The sequence below is a fragment of the Telmatherina bonti genome, assembly GCF_933228915.1.
Source record: "Telmatherina bonti genome assembly, chromosome: 3".
Classification (NCBI taxonomy): Eukaryota; Metazoa; Chordata; class Actinopteri; order Atheriniformes; family Telmatherinidae; genus Telmatherina; species Telmatherina bonti.
In genome coordinates this window covers 36,712,920-36,735,400 of record NC_136621.1, presented here as the reverse complement: position 1 = coordinate 36,735,400, position 22,481 = coordinate 36,712,920, and the positions used below count along the sequence as shown (strand labels likewise).

At 42.1% G+C, this 22,481-nt stretch overlaps 2 protein-coding genes across 14 annotated transcripts in view; one reads left to right on the top strand and one right to left on the bottom strand.

Annotated features, from left to right (window-relative positions):
* nfixa (nuclear factor I/Xa) overlaps positions 1 to 18,646 on the top strand; it is a 111,004-nt gene extending 92,358 nt beyond the window's left edge. For 5 of the 13 annotated variants that reach the window (XM_079264553.1, XM_079264558.1, XM_079264556.1 and 2 more), the window contains 5 exons: positions 1,023 to 1,151; positions 4,019 to 4,188; positions 5,793 to 5,940; positions 8,606 to 8,694; positions 12,124 to 18,646. In XM_079264553.1, coding sequence (XP_079120679.1) covers positions 1,023 to 1,151; positions 4,019 to 4,188; positions 5,793 to 5,940; positions 8,606 to 8,694; positions 12,124 to 12,138 — 551 coding nt within the window. In that variant the 3' untranslated portion in view covers positions 12,139 to 18,646. The remainder of the gene's footprint in view (positions 1 to 1,022; positions 1,152 to 4,018; positions 4,189 to 5,792; positions 5,941 to 8,605; positions 8,695 to 12,123) is intronic. The other 8 variants (XM_079264554.1, XM_079264563.1, XM_079264560.1 and 5 more) reach the window with 4 other exon arrangements.
* A 200-nt stretch (positions 18,647 to 18,846) lies between these two features.
* Positions 18,847 to 20,773, bottom strand: LOC306774590 (uncharacterized protein). The gene is made up of 4 exons (XM_079264692.1): positions 20,658 to 20,773; positions 19,921 to 20,091; positions 19,701 to 19,835; positions 18,847 to 19,626 (listed from the first exon to the last, which is right to left on the bottom strand). The coding sequence occupies exons 2-4, from the start codon at positions 20,043 to 20,045 to the stop codon at positions 19,557 to 19,559; spliced, it is 330 nt and encodes a 109-aa protein (XP_079120818.1). The 5' UTR covers positions 20,046 to 20,091; positions 20,658 to 20,773; the 3' UTR covers positions 18,847 to 19,556.
* Positions 20,774 to 22,481: the final 1,708 nt, after the last annotated feature.

Genomic DNA, 22,481 nt, shown 5'->3' with positions numbered 1-22,481 from the left:
AAACTTACAGAGGAAGAAATGTGTCTGCTGTTGCATCAGTTAAACGCAGCGGCATTTACAGTGTGTTCAGATGTGCGTGAGTGTGTGGGCGCAAGAGATAATAACCATATTTAACATCTTATGACATCCCAATTTCATACATGTTGTCAGAAGCAATGCAATGATGGAAAAAAAAGAGACATTGCTGCATTTTTCACAGGTTCTGCTTTGCTCTCTTGCTCCCTCACATCTTTTCATGTCTCCCATATTCTTCTCGCCTTTCTCCCTCTGTCTCAGCTCTCTGTCCGTCTGCTTGTCTTTCGCACTCAGCAGCTGCCGTGTCCATACTGTACAGTGTGTGCTATTTCTGAATGAAGCTGTCCTCTCGTGTGGCCAGCCTGTGAGCTTTGCTGAAGCCAGACCACAGCTAGCTGACTGTGGCTGAACGGCAGCCACGCTCATACATACCAAAAAAAAAAACAAACCTGAAAGTTGGCACCTGAAAGAGAGAGAGAGAGAAGCAGAAAGAGATGAGACAGAGAATAATACAGTGGCACAGTAGAGATTATTACAGCTACAGATGTTCATTGGCACCAAAGCAAAGACCATATTCAGTTTGGATTTAGCTGTTTTTTTCTCCTTTTTTTCCTTTGAAGACATGCTCTTAGATGATTGAATATTCCCCTGTCCATAACTATAAGGCCATGCAACAGGGAAACCTACAGCTTCTCTCAGTCCTACAATGAACTGTTAACCCATGATTGGCTTTTCTGACTTGGGTCTTGTGAATATCTACATGTTGTCCAGTTGGTCCTCTAACTGACTCACCTTCAGGGAACAATGCACTGCCATCAGAACAAATGATACCATCTGACAAAATCAGGATTGTTCAGGTCCCCTTAAAAAAAAAATCTAGATTTTTTTTTAGGTGCAGCTAACTAAAAAGCAGTTGTTGATTAAAACCACCTCTCTTTTTTTCTCCCTTTTACCCCCACTTTTTTTTTATTCCATCTATTTTTTTTATTTTTTTTTTTATTCGCCAGGACTGTCCTCGCCTGGTTCACTTAAGAAGCCGGGGAAGTTTGATTTCAACGCCCTGACTTCCCAGACGAGGTCCCCCCGCATGGCGTTCACACACCACCCGCTGCCTGTGCTGGCAGGAGTGAGACCAGGTGAGAGCCCTGCCACCATCCCCAACAACTCCAACCTTCCCCACCCCTTTTAATTATTTGAAAAAGAGAGAGAGAAGGAAAGGGAGCATTCAACTTGATCCCAGATTATCACATTTACAGCCCCCAAAATCCTCTGCAAAACTATACAATCTATTGAAATACCTCAGTCATGTGCCTGAAAATGGAAATCCTAAACAGACTTGCTGAAAAAAGCAAACACAAACCTTCCAGTCTTACAGTTGCAATTGCTGAGAAGCAATATGCCTGCAGAGTTTCATCTGTTCGGTGTTACCGCTATCATCATGGCTTGGCATAAATTCCTTTCTCTCTCTCTTTCAGCTTGTCTCCATCCATCCATTTTGTTTTGGGTTTTTTTACCACCATCTTTATGCCTGTTTTTATTATTATCATTGCATGGTACCAACTCTGCATCCATGCCTCACATCTTACTGCTTTATGCATTTGTCATAAGGTCTGTAAAAGTCCGTTCATGCATTTTAACTCACAGAGCTTTTTAATCTGATGTGATGATCTTGCCTGGATGTGAATCGTCACCACATGGAGCAATCAGAAAAATAAACATGGCTTATTTAAACAATTCCTGCAAAGACATAAAGAGAGTAAACCCGAACGTTGTTGTGTTTCTTTGTACAGTCAGACACAACCATACTTTGTCTTTGGAAGACATGTTTTTTTAAATTATTTATTTCTTATTTTTATGGCAAGTATTCATTTTAAAGAAGAAGCAGGTGGAAGCAACAAGGATTAATAAAGTATTTGAACTCAGATTTACTTACAGATGCACACTGTTGTGGATAAAATTCCAAAGCATTCAAGTAAGTCTTGCTTCACTAGATGCACTAAGGGCAAGTTGTCCTCTGAAGACCTTTTTGGTCTGATAGGATAACCAGTGTGGTTTTCTCTGTCTCCAGTAAAAGAATTCCCAATGTCTCTGAGACCTTTAGTTTGCCAGCAAGTCTCTGTAGGTTGGTCTCACTTTTCAAAGAAATGTCCTCTATCCATCTCTCCCTCTCACTCCATTTGCCTCTCAAAGAGATGGATTGGTCCACAGCCAAACCAGACCTGCCATCTAAAGGTCATTTGGACTCATCGTCCACCATGTTAAGACATATTGAGTTTTACTTGCCGTATATTTATACCATCCAGCATTGTTTGGATCTTGCACATTTGAGCTATTTTGTTCGGCACAAAACAGCATTCGATATTCTGCAGAATCAAAAACCCCAAATGGAATTTAGCTGAGTTGGGTTCATCTGCTTTGTGTGGAAGGTGTTGGGGACTGTCTCAGCTTTTCTTTGTTCCCTAGCTAACCTCATCCACTCCACATTGTGTGTGAACCCTTGGCCGTGAGGTTTCCGTGTAATAGATAAGCTGTAATGAGACAGTATTCAGAGACTGGGTCTTAGTGCACTTGTGCACAAACACAACGATACGCACTTACATGCATGTGTAAATTTACACTCTTGTGGAGCACTCTGTTCGAAAATGGTGACCATCCAAATGGGATGTCCCTCCGAGGCCTTGGTTCCATAAAGAGACTGAAGGAGGGAAGGAGCGAGGGATGAAAAGAGAGACTGGGGTAGACGGAGAAGGGGGAGAGGCAGTTAGCAAGGCTCCTTGGCGTTGCCTGGATGAGTTGAAGCTGTTAGCTGTTGTTGTACGGGTCGAGAGAGTGTGAGTGTTGTGGGGTTCGGACTGGATGGTTTACATCCGGTTTTTGGCTCTGGACTGACATGGAGAGCTGCCAGACTGGCTGTTGCCTGATTAAACTAGTTTGGAGAATCAGACACACAAACACACCATTATGCATAAAACTAAATGCAGAAACCTTTAAACAACACAGACAAACCAACATGAAAAGACAAGGGGAACCACTTACACAGAAACCAGGGAAGTGTCTACTTTGCTGGGTAGATTATACACAAGAGATAGGAGGTGACAGACGTAACCACAGATGCTTGTTCGCCAGGCTCTCCTCACCTAGCAGCTTGCCTCTTTAGTTTGGTGAGCCAAATTGCCAAAGCCATAGAATCACAGCAGACAAGACAGACAGTGCAGCCTGGTGTCTGTACGAGTGTGTGTGTGTGTGTGTGGTCGGCTGGCTGACTGACTAATGTCTCTGGGAGGTGTTTTGTGGTCGGTTGGGAGTAGAGGGGAGATTTTCTCACAAGCTTCAAACTACTGGGCAGAACCACACAGTAAGGATAATAATCTGATTGATTACACATCAGTGACAAGCAATAAAACAAAAGCGGAGACAAATCCAGCGTGTGTGTGTGTGTGTGTGTGTGTGTGTGTGTGTGTGTGGCTCTGTCATACTCTAGTGGTTCATGAACGTGTGTGGCTGACAGAGAGAAATGAAGATGAAGCAGAAGGCTGAAAATACTGTGGCAAACTTGCCATAATGTGGCTGTGAAAACGTGTGTGTGTGTGTGTGTGTGTGTGTGAAGCAATGCCAGGCTTACCAGAGGTTCAGAGAAATCTAGTAGGCTAAATTATAAAATGAATGCGACCAGATGTTGCCCAGTAGCCGGGGATAATGCCAGGCATTATGAGCACAAACAGCTTCCGTTAGTTGATCGCAGGAGAATGTCACAGCTATTTTCTTTGCTGGTGCGATAATCGGCCTTAATGACAACCTGGGTGTAACCTGCCAGCTGTCATGGTGCTTAATTAAAACATATGCATGTCTTAAATATCGTCATAGTTGTGCTTGTTAATACACTGTATGCTGTAAACAGTTATGCATGTTTATTTATGAGTTTCTTATATTTGGTCCTCTCTTCTCACATTTCTGTCTCTCTTCCCTTTTTCCGTTCTGTTCCCTGCGACCTTTTCCTCCTCAGGGAGTCCCCGTGCCTCAGCATCAGCCCTGCACTTCCCCTCTCCCTCTATCATCCAGCAGTCCAGCCCGTACTTCACCCACCCCACCATACGCTACCATCACCACCAGGACCCTCTTAAGGAGTTTGTGCAGTTCGTGTGCACCGACGGCACAGGCCAGCCCAGTGCACAGGTAAGTGATTTGTAGGTCCTGCAAAGGAAGGAGGGGGGTGACGACAAGTGTGTGACGCAAACTGACACTAAAAAAAAGCGATACACACTCAGTTTATCTCTTTCGACAGTATCGATTAACATGTGGAATGAATGACAGAATGGAAAGAGTGACGTTCTACATCATTGTATAGCAAAGGAGACATCAAGTGAGCTGAAAAAAACTGCACACTGAAGAATTTTTTATGAAACAAAACCAGTTCACGTGAGAAAGTTTTAAGGAAAACACATCAACAGGAAGAGGCAATCAGATGTATTTTAACTGGGAAAAAAAACAGCTGGAGAAAATTACAGGAGAGGAAGCCAAACTCCATTTGATTCATCACATGTTCAAAATGTTACAGAATGATACGTTTTGTCCTGCAGTTGGGCTGAAGGAGATCTTATTCACTAGTGCAAAGAGAGGCAGATAAAAAAAGGGCTGGTCTGGGCAAAACTGGCCACTGGCATTGAAGAGCAAGGCTTTCAACTAAGGGCAGGCTGGCTGAGGATTTGTAGATTTATTCAAGATTTTTGTTGTTTATGTAGAATTAGGAGTCAATGAAAGGAGCCAAGCAGATATTTTAAAACTGTGTGATGTTCCCATACACTCAGCGGCAAGAAGCACACACACAACTCGCTGTGTGTGTCGCAATCTGCTGTCATTTAGTTGCTTAAGCCATAATGGGGGATTAGTTTGTGTAAACTGAACCAAGTAGCCAAACATATTATTATAATTGATGTATCTGAGCACTCAGGATACTGCAGCATGCGGGGAATATTTTCTAAAACACACCAGGTGACAGATGAAGTCTGCACTTCAGAATTAGTTAGAAAATGAAACTTCAAAGCTGATTGGAGAGAGAGGGGGGTGTTTCTGGGTCATGGTTGACTCTTCTTTGGCAGACAGATATTGGTTCATTTAGAAATCCCTTTGAGAGCCCCAGAAACAGTTCCACTTATCAGATACGTGTACAGCTGACTGTCAGCGGGCCTCGGAGTGTGTTTAACACACAGAGTAGTGCTGTAAACCTCTACTGAAAACTTCTGAAACTTTGAATCCACTTATATTACGCCCTTTCTTCATATGCTATTATCCTTTGTTCTCATTGCTTAACACACTTAACACAGTCATTTTTTCTCAACGTTGCACCATACACACACACACACACACACACTCACACACATGCAGACACATGCTGATTTTTCCTTTTGATTTCTTTCACTTTTACATTTCTTCATTAGTAACTTCATTTAACCCCTCATCCTCCTACGTAGACATCGTTTTCCTTTTTCTCTTGTGTGTGTGAGTTTTCATCCCTTTTCTCTCAGTACGTTTGAATCGTGTGACGTGTTTTATTTCTGATAGTTTCCCCGTATGAAAGTGTGCACGCATGGCTCAAACGTGTGGATTCTGCTGCTATTTGTCACTTTCTCTTTAAAAGGGACTCCATCTTTGTGACTTTTTCTTGTTTGTGTGTGTGTGTGTTTGTGTTGGAGGGGGGGGGGGGGGGGGGGGGGTGTCCCTGTACACTGTATAATCTCAGGGTGTGTCCTGCTCACCCTGTCTGTATGGTCCATCTGCAGCCTAATGGAGGTGGCCAGAGCAAAATGCCGGGCTCCTTCCTGCTGCCCCCGCCACCCCCGGTGGCGCGCCCTGTGCCCCTCCCCATGCCCGACTCTAAAACCATCAGCACGCCCACTGACGGCGGACTCAGCTCACCCACATCTCCGTGTAAGTCACCCCGCCACTCCCACTCCCCTCCACAAACCCGCATTAACGCCCCAGTCGCCCCAAAGACTTGTCAGAAAGTTGGAGGTGATATTGATAGAAGATTTCTCCTTTATATGTCCTCCTTCTACATCAGCCCTGTAAGACTGAAACAGCAGTAGCCACGCCAGACGCCCCCGTCTTTATGTACAGCTGAACCTCGATCTGTCTCCTGTGATCTTGTAGTTCAGCTGCAGTAAGAGTTCAGGTGTGGGTCATCTGTTATGGCTACTGCTCTGGTTTCCGTCTGCTCAGTCATACACTCAGCAGCCCCAGGAGCTTCTCTCCTGTTTCATCCATCACCTGATAGACTGTACACCACTGTTCTGCACCAGCAAAATGCAGAACTATGAAGGCAGACGCCACGCCTTTGCCAAACCAGAGATCCTCTTTCAGTCTCTTCTGTAGCCCTTTTCAGACACGAGAAATATGGAACATTTATGGATTTATCAAACTGTTAAAGCTATTGCGTTGCGTCATTCGCTTTTGTTTCAAACAGAAACACACTTATTAGTAATGTAGAGACATTACTTGACCTCTTTAGCACATTACACACCTTAAACACCTCTTAGAGTTTGCATCTGTGTCATATTGCCATGAGAGTAAACACACCAGAGTTTGGTTTATCATGGATTAGGGATAAATTACACTAAGTTGTGTCTTTTCAGTTCAAGAAACACACATTTACCACCGTTTATGTGCTGTGCAGTTTGTAAGAGCTGCATTCAGCTGTTTTCCTGTTTATTTGTCAGAATAAAGGAAACCTGTCATCACATCAAATTATAAGGAAACCTTTCGGGTTGTCCATTAAGCAGTTCAGACCGGGTCATGTGACAGACGGGTAAATATTCGTCGGCTCGACCTGATAAATTACGTGGCGAATTGTTTGGAAGTGGCGTACTCATTCAGTGCGTTAAATTGCCGTCACATTTATGGAAAGCAGTGTTTGTCTGAAAGGGGCTTGTATTCCTCGTCCTCATCTCTGAAGTTTAGCCTTCTTTTCTCTCCTCATGTCTTTGCAAACCACCTCCGCCTCCTTCCTCCACTCCTTTCTCTTACTTCTCCTCAGAGTCTCTTTGTCTCTCTTCATCTCTCTCGGGTGTTGGATTTCTTGCTAGCACCCCAAGAGGCCGTGCAGTTTATCTTCCCTCTACTGGATGTGTTTTGTAGTTTGCGAGAGCGGAGCTTAGCTAGTTTTTCTGTAGCTTTAAGCCTTTGATCAATGCAGACTTTGCATGTCTGTCTGACAGCAACAATACAATCTACTTCCGTCTCTCATTTCTTTTCCTTTTGCTTTCTTCTTTTCTTTATTTGATATGTGCTCATACCCTCCTTTCTTTGTTTTCTTTCCCTTTACTTCTCTCTTATTCCTTTTTTTAAGGGAACAAAATTAGGGCAGTTGGCGTGGACTCCAAAAAAAACCAAAAAAAAAAAACAAAACAAAACCTGATGCCCCACTTTACCCACGCAATCCCCTCGCCATGTTCACACAAACCACACAACAATTAAAAATGAGAACAACAAAAAAGAGGAAAATCACAGTATAACAGGAACAACCAATCTCTCTAAACATGAATAATAGAATCTAATCAAACATGTCTAATTAGTGCTACACTGGGGGAGCGGGAGAAAGGAGTGCGATCAGAGAGCGGTGAGGCTTTGTTGGTTCCACCCACACAGGTGCGGTACAAGAGTCGGGTCATGGGAGAGGCACACCAAGAGGGAGCACTGGACGGAGCGACCATGGCTCCTTCTCCTAACACTTTCTCCTCACCTCCTCCTGTCTGCTTTTCCTCCTCACCTTCCTTCTTTCCTTCCTTCTCTCTGACTGACATGTCGCTTCTATTTATTTATATTGACATCCATATAAATAAATATGGGACTCTTTTCCTCATCCTGGTGACTGTTATCGCTGTATTTTTTTTTTCTTCCTCTTTAAGTTTGTCTCTAATTATGAAAAATCTTAACAGCCATGACACACACACACACACACACACACACACACACACACATGCATATGTTACAGTCACTCATGCATCAGTTTCCAGCCCTGTCACTGTTACCCCTGCACATCCCCATCCCCTCAACTCACTCAGTTCATGAACAGCAAAGCTTTTACTCAGCAGTCATGTTGGAGTCCAGATAGCACAACTGCCCTAAGTTTGATCCTTTTGCATCACTGTATATAAAAGATGCTCCCCATAAACTATGACGGGGCGTTACAGTCACCCTAATTGTTAAGTCTATAGTGAATCCTTACTGGTTCTCTGTAGTTTGGCTCATTATTGAGTCCAGGGGCTGCTGAGGAGCATTTGTGACTAACAGCACTGCCACACCTGAGGGCAAGACCTCCTCCATGTTAGCTGATCATTTCAGACTATAGGCCCCTTTTAACCACAGATTAACTGGTTTGGGAAAAGAAAATAGAAACAAACATACCAAGAATTAGATCAAATCCTCAATGTGACCAATAGGGAATCAGTATTCCTGACCCCTAATGCATTTGCCAATTATTACAATAATAAAATATTTTTAAAAAATGGTGATTAGGGCATCAAACTCTGCTACAAGCTGAGTGTGTATGTGTATGTGGAAAAGCATGTACACACTTGTATCTCTCTGTTTATAGCATACTCCACGCCAGGCTCCACAGCTCCCAACCGGTTTGTCGGCATCGGAACACGGGACAACTTTCTGAATATCCCCCAGCAGACTCAGGTACCCTGCCAGCCTCCCTCATTTACTTAACATCCACATATCCACCTCCTGCTCCTCCTCCTCCTCTTGTTTTGTGTCTTTTTCTTCCTTTTCACTCATCACCCCACTTCAAGCCTGATTCTACACATTGCTGTTCGTGGATGCGACTTTTCAGGAATCTGGGTTTAAATGAACAAGCATGTCGTTCAGAGTGAAGGCCGTGATACAGAGGCAACAACCAGTGATGGGATCCATAACCAGTAATGGGATCCATAACCAGTAATGGGATCCATAACCAGTAATGGGATCCATAACCAGTAATGGGATCCATAACCAGTGATGGGATCCATAACCAGTAATGGATCCATAAACCAGTAATAGGATCCATGACCAGTGATGGGATCCATAACCAGTAATGGATCCATAACCAGAATGATCACAGATGATCAGCTGTGTAAATCCTAGGGCTGTGACGATATGCTTTTGTCCCGATTCAATTCCGATTTTTTGGGTGCCGATTTGATTTAAATTGTGATTCTCAAAATTGTTTGATATTGCTGATTTTTGTAGATTAAAAACAAAATAAATGTATAAAACTTATTTTTTTGCTCGTAATATTTCTTGATTTTAATTAGAAAAAAACAACACAGTAGCATCATTCTGCTGCTGTAACGACCCAGAAGACAAGTAAAAAGATCAATAAAAACAATAAAAATGACAAATATTTTATAATGGATTATTTATATTTGTTTAAAAAAAACAATTTTTTAACAAATAATCAAATGAAAAAACCAAAAAAAAATCCCGATTTTCAATTTTTCGATTCGATTTTCCAACCCCTAGTAAATACATCGTGTAGGCATTTTTAGAGGGTCAGGACTTTAAGAGCCAGGCCTCAGGATCCCAACTTGGAGTCAAATTGGCTTCTCCCTCAGTATCTTGTTGTCAGAAGCATAAAGATTTTAAAGCTTTTAAAACGTGATTTTATCTGGTTTGAACACGAATTTGGAGGCTAAATTGTTTCCAGACTGTTGCCCATGTATCAAGGCCTTTCGTTTCAGTATTGGTTTACAGTGTCTCTGCTACAGTAGATATTTCACAGTGAATCCGAGCCGTGCCAGTTAGTTTCAGCTCCAGCTGTGCTGATTTATATCTGCACGGCCCCACAGTGTGTATTAATGCAGCGTGTGAGGCCAGCGGCGCAGTACATTGTGGTTTCAGCTCTGGCTCTGCTCTGCCACTGGGCTGCAGTGTCTTGGGCCTCCTCCATCACCAACACAACTTTTCTCATTAGGGGCTAACCGCACCTGCCTGCAGCCAACTCCGCTCTTCTGCCCTCCCCACACATGGAAACAATCTGCATTCCTCCTCGGCACCGCTCCGTTCAGCTGCCCCCCCTCTCGATCTCAACCCAGCGCATCAGCAGCCCACGCTGCCGCTGTCCTCCTGCTGCTCCCCAACCTCCCCACCTGCACCACTCTCCCACAGATGCAGCCTTGGCACTGAGGGGACGTTCAGACTCCATCCAAATGCGTGCTCGTACATATGCACGTGTACTTCCACTCTGAGTCAGGGCTCTTGCTTCTTATTACAAAAAAAAAAAAAAAAGAAGCTTTCACACCAGATCTGTCCAGAATCTTCCCTTTAAACCTGTTCTGAAGGCTCAGCGTTAAGCACAGAGAGAGAACCTGGCCATGAGTACCAACAGCTCTCCATTAGCAGAGCCGAGTGGGTCAGCAGCAGCCTCAGCCAGAGTGAGTAGCAGAGGCCCCTGCCTGTCCTGCTGTTCTCTGGCATATGGCAAGGTTCAGACGAGGGCCCTGCCAGCCCGCCTTGCTGCCTGCTCGCCAACTAGCCAAGACAGAGAGGCAAGCGGGTCTTCCCACTGGTGTCAGAGCGAGAAGCAGGGAAAAGTTGGTCTAAGGGGCTCTCTGGTGGCGAGGCCTCGGCTCTGCAGGAAGGTAGAGGAGCACGCGGGGAAAATGTTAGAACGGGACGGGGGAAAAAAACGTCCAAGCTCGCTGCACTCCACAGTCACGTCCCTGCTGTCTGGTTGCCAGCAGCAACCAGACATGATGTCATAGGCAGTTGAACTTGGACTTGAAGAGAGTTTTTTTTTTTTTGGGGGGGGGGGGGGGGGGGGGCTCACTTTCCACTGCCAAGGATTACACTGGGAGAGCTGGAGTAGAAGAGGGGTGTAATGGAAGTTGGAGCCAGCAGAAGGAGGAGGAGTCACCTCCAAACACCAAAGAGGAGGCACAGATAGAGGAGGAGTAAATGGAGGTTTAGGGGGTTGAAACTGTCAAGAGGTTTGCTCTAATTGGGGTGCGAGGGAGAGTATGGTGTAGAAGGTGTGGTGAGTAGCTGCGAGCCGAAGCCGGTGGAATGTCAGAGGCAGCCAGAGCAGCTCGGCCCGTGCCAAAGCCTCCGATCAGAACCGCTTATCAAGCCGAGAAACCGGATCCCAGGAGTAGCTGCTCTCTGTAGCTTCGCAGCGTAGCCTGAGACCACTCCGACACACAGAGCACAGACATATTAGGAGGATCACTTTACATGTAAACTGGTAGCAAATGACTGAGCAGATACAATCCTATATCTTCAAAACACACACACACACACACACACACACACACACACACACACAGCTCTGCTTCAACACAGCCGTCTTAATTCATGTTGTAAAAAGTTTGAGTAAAAATCAGCAAGTGATCAAGTTGAGGTAGAAACTTTTTCAGCACTTTATGGGACAGCTGAGCTCAGCAGCTCCAGTAAGGAGAGGAAGAGGGCGCCCTCTAGAGGCAGATAGGTCACCTGCATCAGTAGATCCCAGTCTGCCCATCACGTTGAGGAAATCATTGTAAAGCCATGCCTCGAGCCCAAAACTCATTTAAAAACTGTATTTCTATATTGTTAAAGAGTTTAAATAATACAGTAACTAATAATGATAGTAATATGAATAGAAGAAATAGAGGAAAAACAACTTTTTAAATTATAAAAATATGTACATTTTTAGATGAAATGCTCTCTAACCGTAGATGTGACTAAGTAAAAATAATCATAGACATAGTTAACACAATGTTTCTGTGCAGTTTTTTTTATTCTTATTTAATAAACTTGCAGCAGCTCAGATAAACATGTGCTCACTTCTAAAACCCAATGATGTACCACTGACTTGTACCCAGTAGCTTTTCCCACTGAGGATTTGTGGATGTATGCCTGATCTTTCTTCAGCTTTAACATTTTTTAATGCCTTTACAGCATGATTAAAATATGTATGTGTGTGTGTGTGTGTGTGTGAGATGCAATTATGTGCCATTATTCATAACTCTGTCATGCCTTTTCTTTCTGCTTCACTGCACGCTGCAGCTAAACGGTGAATTGAGTCTGAGAGTAAATGAGATGGCAAGGTGTAAAGGAACTAAAAGAATACGTTTTCTGCTTTTTCCACAGTCCTGGTTCCTCTGACAAGGCCTCTCTGAATCAGCAGCTAAAGTCGTGTCATGAAAATTAAAAAATTGAAAAAACAAACGCATCACAGCTGATAAACAACAAACTGTTGACACTAAAAGGTCTTTCTCGCCAAACACTATTGAAAGTACTACTACAGAACCCGAAGAACCCCACAAGGCTCGCCCCCCCCAAGAGGAATCCCCCTTCAGCGCCTGTTTTGTCCCCTTTCACGCAGGAGGCTCCGATGAGTTTGAGTGGACAGACCCGGAACGCAGGGAGGAGGAAAAGGAAGTTGAGGAACTGTCTCACACACTTTGAAACGTCAGACAGGAAACACAATGTAGAGAATCTGACAAATGACCAATTAAACATTCGTTTTTCTTTCTTTTTTTTTTTTTTTTTATATAAATATATATATTTTCTTTCATTTTGTTGTCTCCACAATGAAACTCCATGCATTGGCTGGGAGATCCCAAAATAACAAAAAGAGAAGAGTAGCGGTAAAAAAGGTTGAGTCGGATGTGCGACTTTAAAGGATTTCCACCCAAACTGCGCGTCTCTCCTCAAGGTTCACAGTCCCACCCGAGTCCCATCACCCTTCCCACACACACACACACACACTCACACACACGCCACCTGAAGCTCCGTGCTGCTCAGGGTCAACCACAGCTGCACACCTGCACGCCGCCGCGCTCTGCTGCTCCATTCGCTCAGCCTCTGAGTCTGCTTTCATTTCTGATTGGCCAATCGCGGTGACACCATCTGATGGTGTGGCGTATATGCACTAAGTGGCTGGTCTTTGTTTACCTGTCAAAGTATCAGGACGTCCTGCTGCGGGAGAAGTGATAGCCATGAGGCGGGTGCAAGGAGGTGAACACACGACTGACAGTCATAACACTAACTCTCCATGTGCTCTCTCCTCCCCTCACCTATGCACTATTAATTTTAAATAAGGGACGAACTGTGTTGCACATCAATGGTCGATTATGGAAGCAGCAGAGGCTGGCTGCCATTGCAGAGGTGAAGTTGTGCACATTTTTTGGTTCTGGGCTGTGAGAAATGACTAAAAAAAGCAGCACTTGCTTGTACACAGACACACCACTCATAACATCACCTTATTATCCACACACAGCATCACCATCGTAATGTTAGCGCTTATTCTTTCGGTAGGCGTTTTCTTCTATCTCTTTTTATTTTGTTTGTTTTTGTTTTCCGGATTTGGGTTTAACCTTCTCTTGCATGCCGTTCCAGTTTTTCTTCCCGTTTGCAGTCATTCCCCAAGCGCCACGCTCGGATTTCAGCAGCACAGTCGCAGCAGCTTCTCAAATCTCTCACATATGGACAGCACAATAACAGCTCATCACATGCACCCCCTTGCATTGCTTCACCCTGAACATCGAGAGTACACACACATACACACACGCCGACACAGAATAAGAAAGGGAAGCCTTTATATTTGGTTCTCCGAAAATGCCTTTGTTAATGGTTTTTCATTCATTTAAGATTTGTCTTTTTAATTTCAAATATTTATGTAAATGTTCACATTCACCATGACACAATCCAACGAAAAGCTGACCTCACAAAATAACTGGACTGCCTGGCTGTTGGTTCTGTTTGTTGCAGGGATGGTAAACCAGGCTGAGACGCTGCTCTCAGCCTCTAGAAAACATTAGCTGTATGTACGAAACCCATTTATCAAAACTATAACAATATGTGGAAGTGCCTCTGTAATCCCTTCATGCAATTAGTTTTAAACTTCAGGTTTTTCTTCCCTTTTAAAGAAAAGGAAAGCGGTGGGGAAGGTCAGCGCTGGTGCATGTGGAAACCATTTTCCATGGGAGAGATCTTTATAGAGGACTGCAACCCTTTTTTTTCATGTATAGACAGAAAGAGAGATCCTATACATATATATTTATGATATATGCTCCTTTTTAACTTTTACTACTCAAACTTCTTGGCAGTCTAGTTATTTTCTGAACTCTCACCCCTCATTCACCTTACTGTTACAAATCCAAACGACACAGGCCATCTGCAGCGCAGCGTTGTAATACCTTAGATGAACATGTCAGAAATCAACAGTAGGTTTGAAGAAAAGTGTTTGTTTTTTGATGGAAAGTATTATTATTGAAAAATATGTGTCGATTGAGCCACGTGCAATGCATTGGGTAGATCATTGTGTTTGTCTGTTAGAGATTTTTAAGAAAGCTAAGAGAAAAGAGAAAAAAAAAAAAAAGTTTTTGTTTTAAAGTCCATAAGCTCCGGGACTCTAAACTTAGAGGGCCATGAAAAATCCTAGTCTTTGTAAGTTTGGGGGTATTTGTTTTTATTTCCTTTTGTCTCTCTCTTTTTTTTTTTTTTTTTTTTTTTTTTTTTTTTAATGTTTAATGTGTAATCATTTGTTTATAAAAATGTGGGAGGGCTGAAGGAAAAAAAAATCTACACAGCTTCAGAAAAAAGAATCTATCATCAGATGAAAACTGGTGCTTTAACTCTATAAAGTACATTCAGAACTATTATAAATGAACAAAATGAACAGTCCGTTTTATTCCTCTCTCTATTTGTATTCTTCTCTTTGTATTGAGTAGGGGGGGGAGGTTCCTATTCCTGAAGGTTGTGACACAAAAGGCATTTTGGTTCAACCTTTAGAAAGAAATGAAATGAAAATATTCTGTCCGTGCAGAAAAATGGAGCCGTGCACTGCCTGAAACTCACCAGCAAAACGCAAATCAACCCTCCCAGCTGAATCCATTTCTTTCTCGTGTATTAGCATCATGACAAGTTCCTCCCTGCCCTGTGGGAGATGCTTCACGCCCAGAAAAACCTTTTCGTTCTCCTTCCCGTGACCTGATATGTGTGTGAATTTGGAGCCTGATGAGCTCAGCTGGTTGTATCTAGACGTCAGACATGGAAGTGTTTTAAGCTTAGACCTTGTGTAAAGGGGGCAAACGTAGCTTCTAATCAGGCATAAATATGAGGTCTGAGCCATTTCTGAACCAGGCAGCAAGGTGAGCCTCTCCCCTGACCCCCCCCCCCCCCCTCCTCCTCTGTAAATGACTTTTCTAGTGCTTGTGCTGTAGTGTATAGTTTCCCAGCAGTTAAAGGTTGTCCCTTGAAAGTGCCTTTTGTTCACAGACTCCATTTTGTAATCCAGATCGGCCCCTTTCTTTTTTGTTTTTTTTCCTCCTTTTTCTTCGAAACGGCCCGAGGTAGCAGGTTGCCCCCCCTGAAGTACGGCAAGGAGGCGAAAGGTTTTTCCACCCGTTGAGCGTGCCGGGGGAAAATCTCTTCCACTGACTTCGAAATGAATCCCCTCCATTGTTCCTCCCCTTCGATTCCTTCCTTCATGATCAAAGCTGTGTATCTATATGTGTATAATATATATAGATATGCGCCTTTGTAAAGTACAAAAGGAAACTGGTGTGAATTAGTTCTTTACTTTTTATTGATAAATGAGAAGAAAAAAAAAGTTGAAAAGGCAAAAAAACTTGTTCTCGTTCAGCTCTTTGCTTTTTTTTCTTTTCCTCTGTCTCCACTGTCTGTTTTCTCTTAGACACTGGAGTAGTCTGTAATTCTGTGTGTCCGTCACTCTCTCTCTCTCTCTCTCTCTCTCCCCCCCATCCCTCTCTGCTGTTGGGAGGGGGGAGGAAAAAAAATTGGAAAAAAAAACAACAAAAAAAACAAAAAGATATTGCTGAAAAAAAACTTTTTGTCTGAGCAGAATGCAGTTAGCTCACATGTTATTCTTGTCTGTATGCTTCACATTGTATTACCATACACATCTTCTTCAGCTTCTCCATTCAGCAGCTAATGTAAGTGAACAAATTACGCTGACGGGCTTTTGGGGGTGTCCTTGAGTGGGTTTGGACGGGACGACAGGGGGTTCAAGGGTTTTGGTGTTTTTAAGAGGTTTATGGAGTAGACTAGTGGGGTCAAGAGGGCTGGACAAACTGCTTTTGGGAAGTCGGTGAGGGGCTGCTCACGCTAGGATAAGAGTTTGCTCTTTTGTTTTAACTATTTATATGTTTTGGCTTTGTTTTTATTCCCTTTTTCGTTCCCTTTTTAATTTGGATTTCTTGGAATACGTGCTATCAGGGTATGCTGTCGTTTAGGCTCCCTTTGAGGACGCCTCGGACCGTAAAAAGTGAAAGCTGTAAGCACCTTATAACCGGACTTGTCCCGCATGAGGCCACGGGAGGAGGTTGCAATTCCTGGATGAAATCCCTCTTCAGCTCAAAGCGACCTTTCAAAGTGAAGTATTGTTGTTTACGGTGGGTTTCACGCAGTGAGACCTTCAGCAGTATTAACCATTTCCGACACGCCAACCAGTTAGCTTCAAAAAGCCGGCATCAGCCTGATCTCTTGCATTTTAATGAGGTTCAGGAAAGTCCCTCCACTTTCCTCCTCCGACCACCTCATGCCGGATGGATCCGCGTCTTTGTTCTGTTGTTTATTTTGTTCTTTATATTTTTAAATGTGTATGGCTATTGGTGAAACAAGCAGCGCCTCGGGCCCCCTCCCCCCCCTCGCCCCTGACTCCCAGCTCTTCTACAACTCTGTCTGTACCCTCAGCGCAGCACCACTTCTTTATGAGAACACCCCCAGAGCTCTAGGTGAAATGCATGTGTTAATTACAGTTTCTTTTCCATATGATGAAAAACACAGTTTGAGAAGAGCAGCACCTGATTGAATAAAAAAGGATGTTCTTGACTGTACCAGCTCGCTGTGCCGTGTCGTTTTTCCCCCCCCCCAGGGATGCAGGATCCTGCAGCAGGACCAGAACCTCTCAGGTTGAGGGCAGAACAATCCGGAGGATGCACAAGTTTCTTTTCAAACATCAGAAATGATCAGTTTATTGATAGAAGATGACTAAAATTAATCCCCTGCTTTGGCTCAGATTCTGATCTGTCATTAACCCTTTCATGCATAGAGGACACCTGTTTACAAGCCTTTTTCCTGAATGAAGATGGTATTTTTGTAAATAAAGCACTTCAGTGGATGTTTGTGGGACATCCAAAACGTTTTCACTCGCTGGAGAATAAAATATACGATATCACTAAACACAATGTAATTATGTAAGTTTGCAATAAATAGGAAAAGAAAATGATACGGCTATTTTAGATAGATACACAGACAGACAGACAGATAGATAGATAAATAGATAGATGGATGGATGGACGGACGGACAGATAGATAGATAGAGTTTATTTCAGCCTACACAAAGGAGAATAATTTACATGTACAACAACCAAAGGGGATCAAAAATTGAAAACCAAACAATTCTCCGTAACTGAACACAGAAAAGTTTGCAGACCCCAAAAATCCACAAATTCCTCCAACCTGTTTGTGAGCTTAAAAAAAATCAAATTCCACCGTGAGCCGAACCGCCAATAGCCTGGTGAAAACCAGGAGAGCATCTTCTGACCCTTGACCTTTGATCCTGTTCCTTCTGGTCTTCCAAATGGCCAACTTAGCCTCACCAAAGATCAGGTTTAACAGTGAATGAACAGGTTTTCTGCACGCTGAGTACTGAAGACCAAAAATAAAATAACTGAAAGAAAACTGTTGGTGAAAGAAAGACAGATAGATAGATAGATAGATAGATAGAGCCAAGAGTTCATTTAAAAGATGTATATTAATATTAATATATTTAAAAATTTATTTTATGTTAGATTATATATTATTTTACAAATATTTTTTAGAATACATTAAAATAAATCGTGATAAATTCTAAGTATCACCAATAAACAAAAAAGTATCACTGTCTGTAGAGTCAAAATACTATTTAAAGAAATGTTGCATTCTTTTTTTTTTACAAAATTAATTTATGCATGAAAGGGTTAATAAAAACAATTAAACTGTCAGATGATGTTCACATGAAAGATCTGTAGAAAGACTGACTTCAGTTTAGCAGCCAAACACATCGTAGTTTCCACTCCGCTTGTGCCGATCAGGTGACTTCCTATCCGGTTGATGATCTAATGATCAACTGATAATTTAACATATGATCGCCCAGGAATGTGAATCATTTGTCATGTTCCTGCGAGGCTTTAATTTCCTTTTGTTTGTTTTATTCCACGTAAATGTGCCGAATGTTAGATCTTCTTCACATCAGCATGTCCACTGATATATTCACATTGTTTTAAGTGTTAAAGTGGTGCTATCATGGTATTTGGAGTTTTCTGAGCTTTCTACAGTGTTACAGTGTTGAATCCCCATCAGACATGTGAACGGCACTGTTTTTTTATCACTTAAATGCATGTTTGAGTTTGAGTTCCAGCACGCTCTCTGTTCGGTTTCCATGGCAACGAAAAACGTGTCGTTTTAGAGAGTTTTTTCTACTTGGAAATCCTTGTGACGTCCCGGGGGATAAGGTTCGGTGATTGGTTACCTTCTACTGGTTAACAAGGGCATGTACAAATACATCAGGCGGGTGGAAAACGTGGGATAAAGTTATTTCCAACGATGGCTGGTGAGTTTACCAAAGAGAGACATCCTGCTGCATTTGTTGCTGTGGGTTGCTGTTTTCCACTTCGTTTTCAGGCTCTGATTCAGGTTCCAACATGTAGGGCTGTATGCTATGTGCTGACATTGTATTTTGTTTTTTTATTGAGTTCATATTAGCCTAATCCTTCTGTTTATGAGATGTTACCATGACGGCGAAAGCAGGTGCGGTGCGCGCTCCTGATGTAGCGCGGTGGCGGGAGGCGGGGCTTAATGCGGAAGAGTCTCAATCCACTCGTTTTGCCCGCAGGCTGATCTGACAGCCTACGGAGAGGGTCGGTCTGAAGTAAATAAAGCCATTTGTGACAATAACTCCATCAATCCCAGCCCTTCTGGTCTCAGAAATAAAAATAAATTAGCCTGAAATGCAGGGGATGAATACATATGAGTACAATGTGTCAGTGGTGGGGCAGATGTTTGGACTGGAAAGGGTTTTTGACAGCAAGGTGCGAGTAGATGTAGTTTGTTAGCCACAAGATTATACATGAGAGAATAAAGATGATTGAATCTGAAATGAAGTAATCTAAGTGGAAATCTATTACGGCGAAGCGGCGCGTCAAACATACTCCTGGGTCGAGGAATCTCAGTATCTTTGTTTAGACTTAGCTCCTTCAACAGCCACAAAAAAAGGAACTCTAATAAGATAAATTGAGTTTAACGTCGCTAATGCGAAGCTGAAGAGGTTAAACTGGTTGCTGTTTATATTTGGTAATGCAGAAGTAAGTTACTTTTCTCTTCAAGTAACTTATTACATTTTACTGGCAATATTTCTATAACTGCATTCTTCACTTTGAAAAACGACGCTACAGGGATGATGCTCCTATGAATGAAAGAGTAAAAAACATAAAGTGCAAGAACGCCCAGCTAATGTGTTTTCTGTACATTTAAGTACACGTCTGCATAACATTGTGTATACTTCAAGTGAGTGTCTTTCATAGCAGGTGGTCCTCTTCAGTCTTCACCGTCATCCGTTTGCCTGAGTGCTTCATCATCCCCTTCAACCTGAGAGGAAGACAATTAGCACCATGAAGATATTCTCATACAACTCTTACATGTTAATGTTAAATGTAACATACCTGCGAGCTGATTGATGTTTCTGTTGCAGGTTCAGTTTCCTGCACTGGATAGTTTTTCTTCTCATCATCAGACAAACCGTCTTCTGGTCCTTCAGGTGGTGGAAGTTGAGCTTCAGCTCCAGCTTCCTCTGTGCTCTGCGTGCACAGATAAATTCATCATGGTATATCTTTAACAGCATCTTGTATGAGTTTAACACCAGACTGCAGGGTGGACACCTACCTGGAAGTCATGTACAGCCTCCGGTGGACCACCTGTCTCTTGGACCGGATGGCTTGAAGCAGGATTATAAGGTATAGCAGCATGTTGAGGAGGTGGTGGAGGAGGCTTGGAGGGCATGTTTTCATGAGGCAGAGCTGGGGGTGGGGGTGGAGGTGGTGGAATCACCATGTCCTAAATAATCAGAAATAGCTATTAGAATATAAGTAAGTTAGATCTACTATTTGTCAGAGAGAAAAAAATAACATGAAGGGTTATTTCTGCAAAAGCAAAACACATCCAAAAAGCTGGCAGATGACTGATCATCACCATTTCCTCCAAACACACTTTGGCAGGAGGAGCAAAGCTCTTTTCTTTGTTTTAGGATGCAACTACATGAAGCAATTAGAAAGCACTAATTGATTTAATAACATTTTTAAACAATAATAAACATAACAAATCATTACGCACAGCTTGCAGGTGAAGCTGGATAAACAGCCGGAGCTGTGGTTACTTAGCTTCTGTAATAAACAATAAATCCGTGGGTTTCAACTCCATGTTGTCTTGTTTTTGGTGGCGCCTTAGTGTCTGTTTTTCTGTTAGCAACATGAATAAAAACAAAAGCTATCGACTGATGTCCTTATTATTGGAGGATGGAGATAACTTTAGTCCTTAGAGCTACTAACGTGAAACGTACACCTTTAATCACTGGTAAAACACCTTACAATGGCTTCGCGAAGCTTCTAGATCTTTCTACGTACCATTTATGTCTCCCAAAAACGTCTCTTGAGAAAAAAAAAAAAAAGTCGGAAAGACAAAAAATAAAGATGAAAAAAGAGCTTTTTAGCTTTCTGCTTTGCTGCCACGTCCAGCCTCCAGCGACTGCGTCGCGTAACGTAATAACATCCGGTGAACTCTTCAGAATAAAATAATTTGTAATTCAATCGTTGCAAATGACCAGAGAAACGGTGACATTAAATTATACATTTAAAACACACATGAAATATACAATGAATAAGCAAATTCTTTTCCTAAAACTTTTTAAAAATGTTTTGCATGTTTGTTTTTTAAATGTTGGAGTAACCTTTGTGTGACAAGTGTGTGTTTGTTGTCACATGTTCCTGAGTGTGGCTCTCACCACGTCTAGGGATGGTTACAGTATTATCTTTGTGCTTGTTATTTAATAAAGTTACAACTAAGAAACTAAAGTTTATTGTCTATTCCATTAAGGTAGGACTTAAATGAACAGAAGCAGAATGAAACACTTTGGAAGATGCTTAAATTTGTACAAATGCCTTGAGACACATTTCCTTTTTTATAGCTTCCCTCTAAGGAGTTAGTCTCTTGTAATGTTTTTCAGTGGTCTGAACGATAAATCTTTAGGGTTTCTCTCAAATAACTTACTTTGGGCAATGGTGGCTGCATTGTTACTCACACAAATTTAGTCCAGTCCTTGCATCCTCTTGTTTTTAGATGGATCTATTTTGTGTATACGTGTGTGTGTTAAGCCATTTAACAGTAACATATAAATCATTGAAACATTAAAAATGGAAAACTCAATGTAAGAGATAAGTTTTTGTACACTTAATAAACAACTTCGTAAAAAACTGGTTTTGAATAGCATCTATAGGTAATTTTTTGAAGAAACTGATTCCCAAAGAGGTATAATTGTGAAACCCTTAGTATGATGAGCAGTATGCGCAAAGAGTCTGAAGTCTCATCAGAAATTATCTCTTTTGAAGGGTATCTGTAAAGAAGAAAAGTTGTAGGTTGCAAAATCGGGCTTAATCAGCAGTGATAGGTTTTATGGAGTGAAAAAACGTCAACACACCTGAGACCTCATCAACATCAACACTACTCTAAAAATCAACACTAATTTTACCATACCACACTACTTCTTATTGTTGTTACATGTATATTTTGGAGTTGTTTGATAGAGTAAGAGTGCTTTTCTTTTTTATTTAGATTATTTTAATGAATACCTTATAGCTGTATCTTAAAGTCTATATTATACCCTTTATTTCTGCTATCTTGTGTGTTCTATGTTGCACCACTACACCAGTAAAAATTCCTAGTTTGTGAAACCTCTCACTGACAATGGCAGTCAAACTGATTCTGATTCTGAGACCTCATCATGAACATGGGGTCATATTGAGAGAGATAAAAAAAAAAAAAAAAAAAGACAAAAATAATCACAAGAAAGCTTATTTTAAATCTCACATTGAGGTAAAGACTAAATTTCATACCAAATATTGATTTTCAAGCTTGTTCAGTTTCAGCCATATCGGGTGTATTTATGTATTCATGTTTCAATAACTTGCAACACTCATGTCAAGGTTCTCTTGGCAGTACATAAAGAAACGACAGGTTGTCTAAGAGTTTCTTGTTAATGGTTCTGAAAGAATTCCTCGGCTGATGGTCATGACTCAGCTTTAAATTAGCTTGTTTGATGGACCATTAATGAAGCCCAGGCCAAAGGTGAATGGCAAACTTATACGATAGTTGGGCATTCATTTTAATTACACGTAAAAAAAAATAAAAATTTTCAATAAAAACTTTGTATTTCAAATTTGCCACGTGCAATT

Coding starts and splice junctions, on each gene's coding strand:
- LOC306774590 (XM_079264692.1), bottom strand. CDS start 20,045: ATGAAAACATGCCCTCCAAGCCTCCTCCACCACCTCCTCAACATGCTG. Junction 19,836..19,920: donor AGGCTGTACATGACTTCCAG/GTAGGTGTCCAC, acceptor CTGTGCACGCAG/AGCACAGAGGAAGCTGGAGC. Junction 19,627..19,700: donor AAACATCAATCAGCTCGCAG/GTATGTTACATT, acceptor TCTTCCTCTCAG/GTTGAAGGGGATGATGAAGC.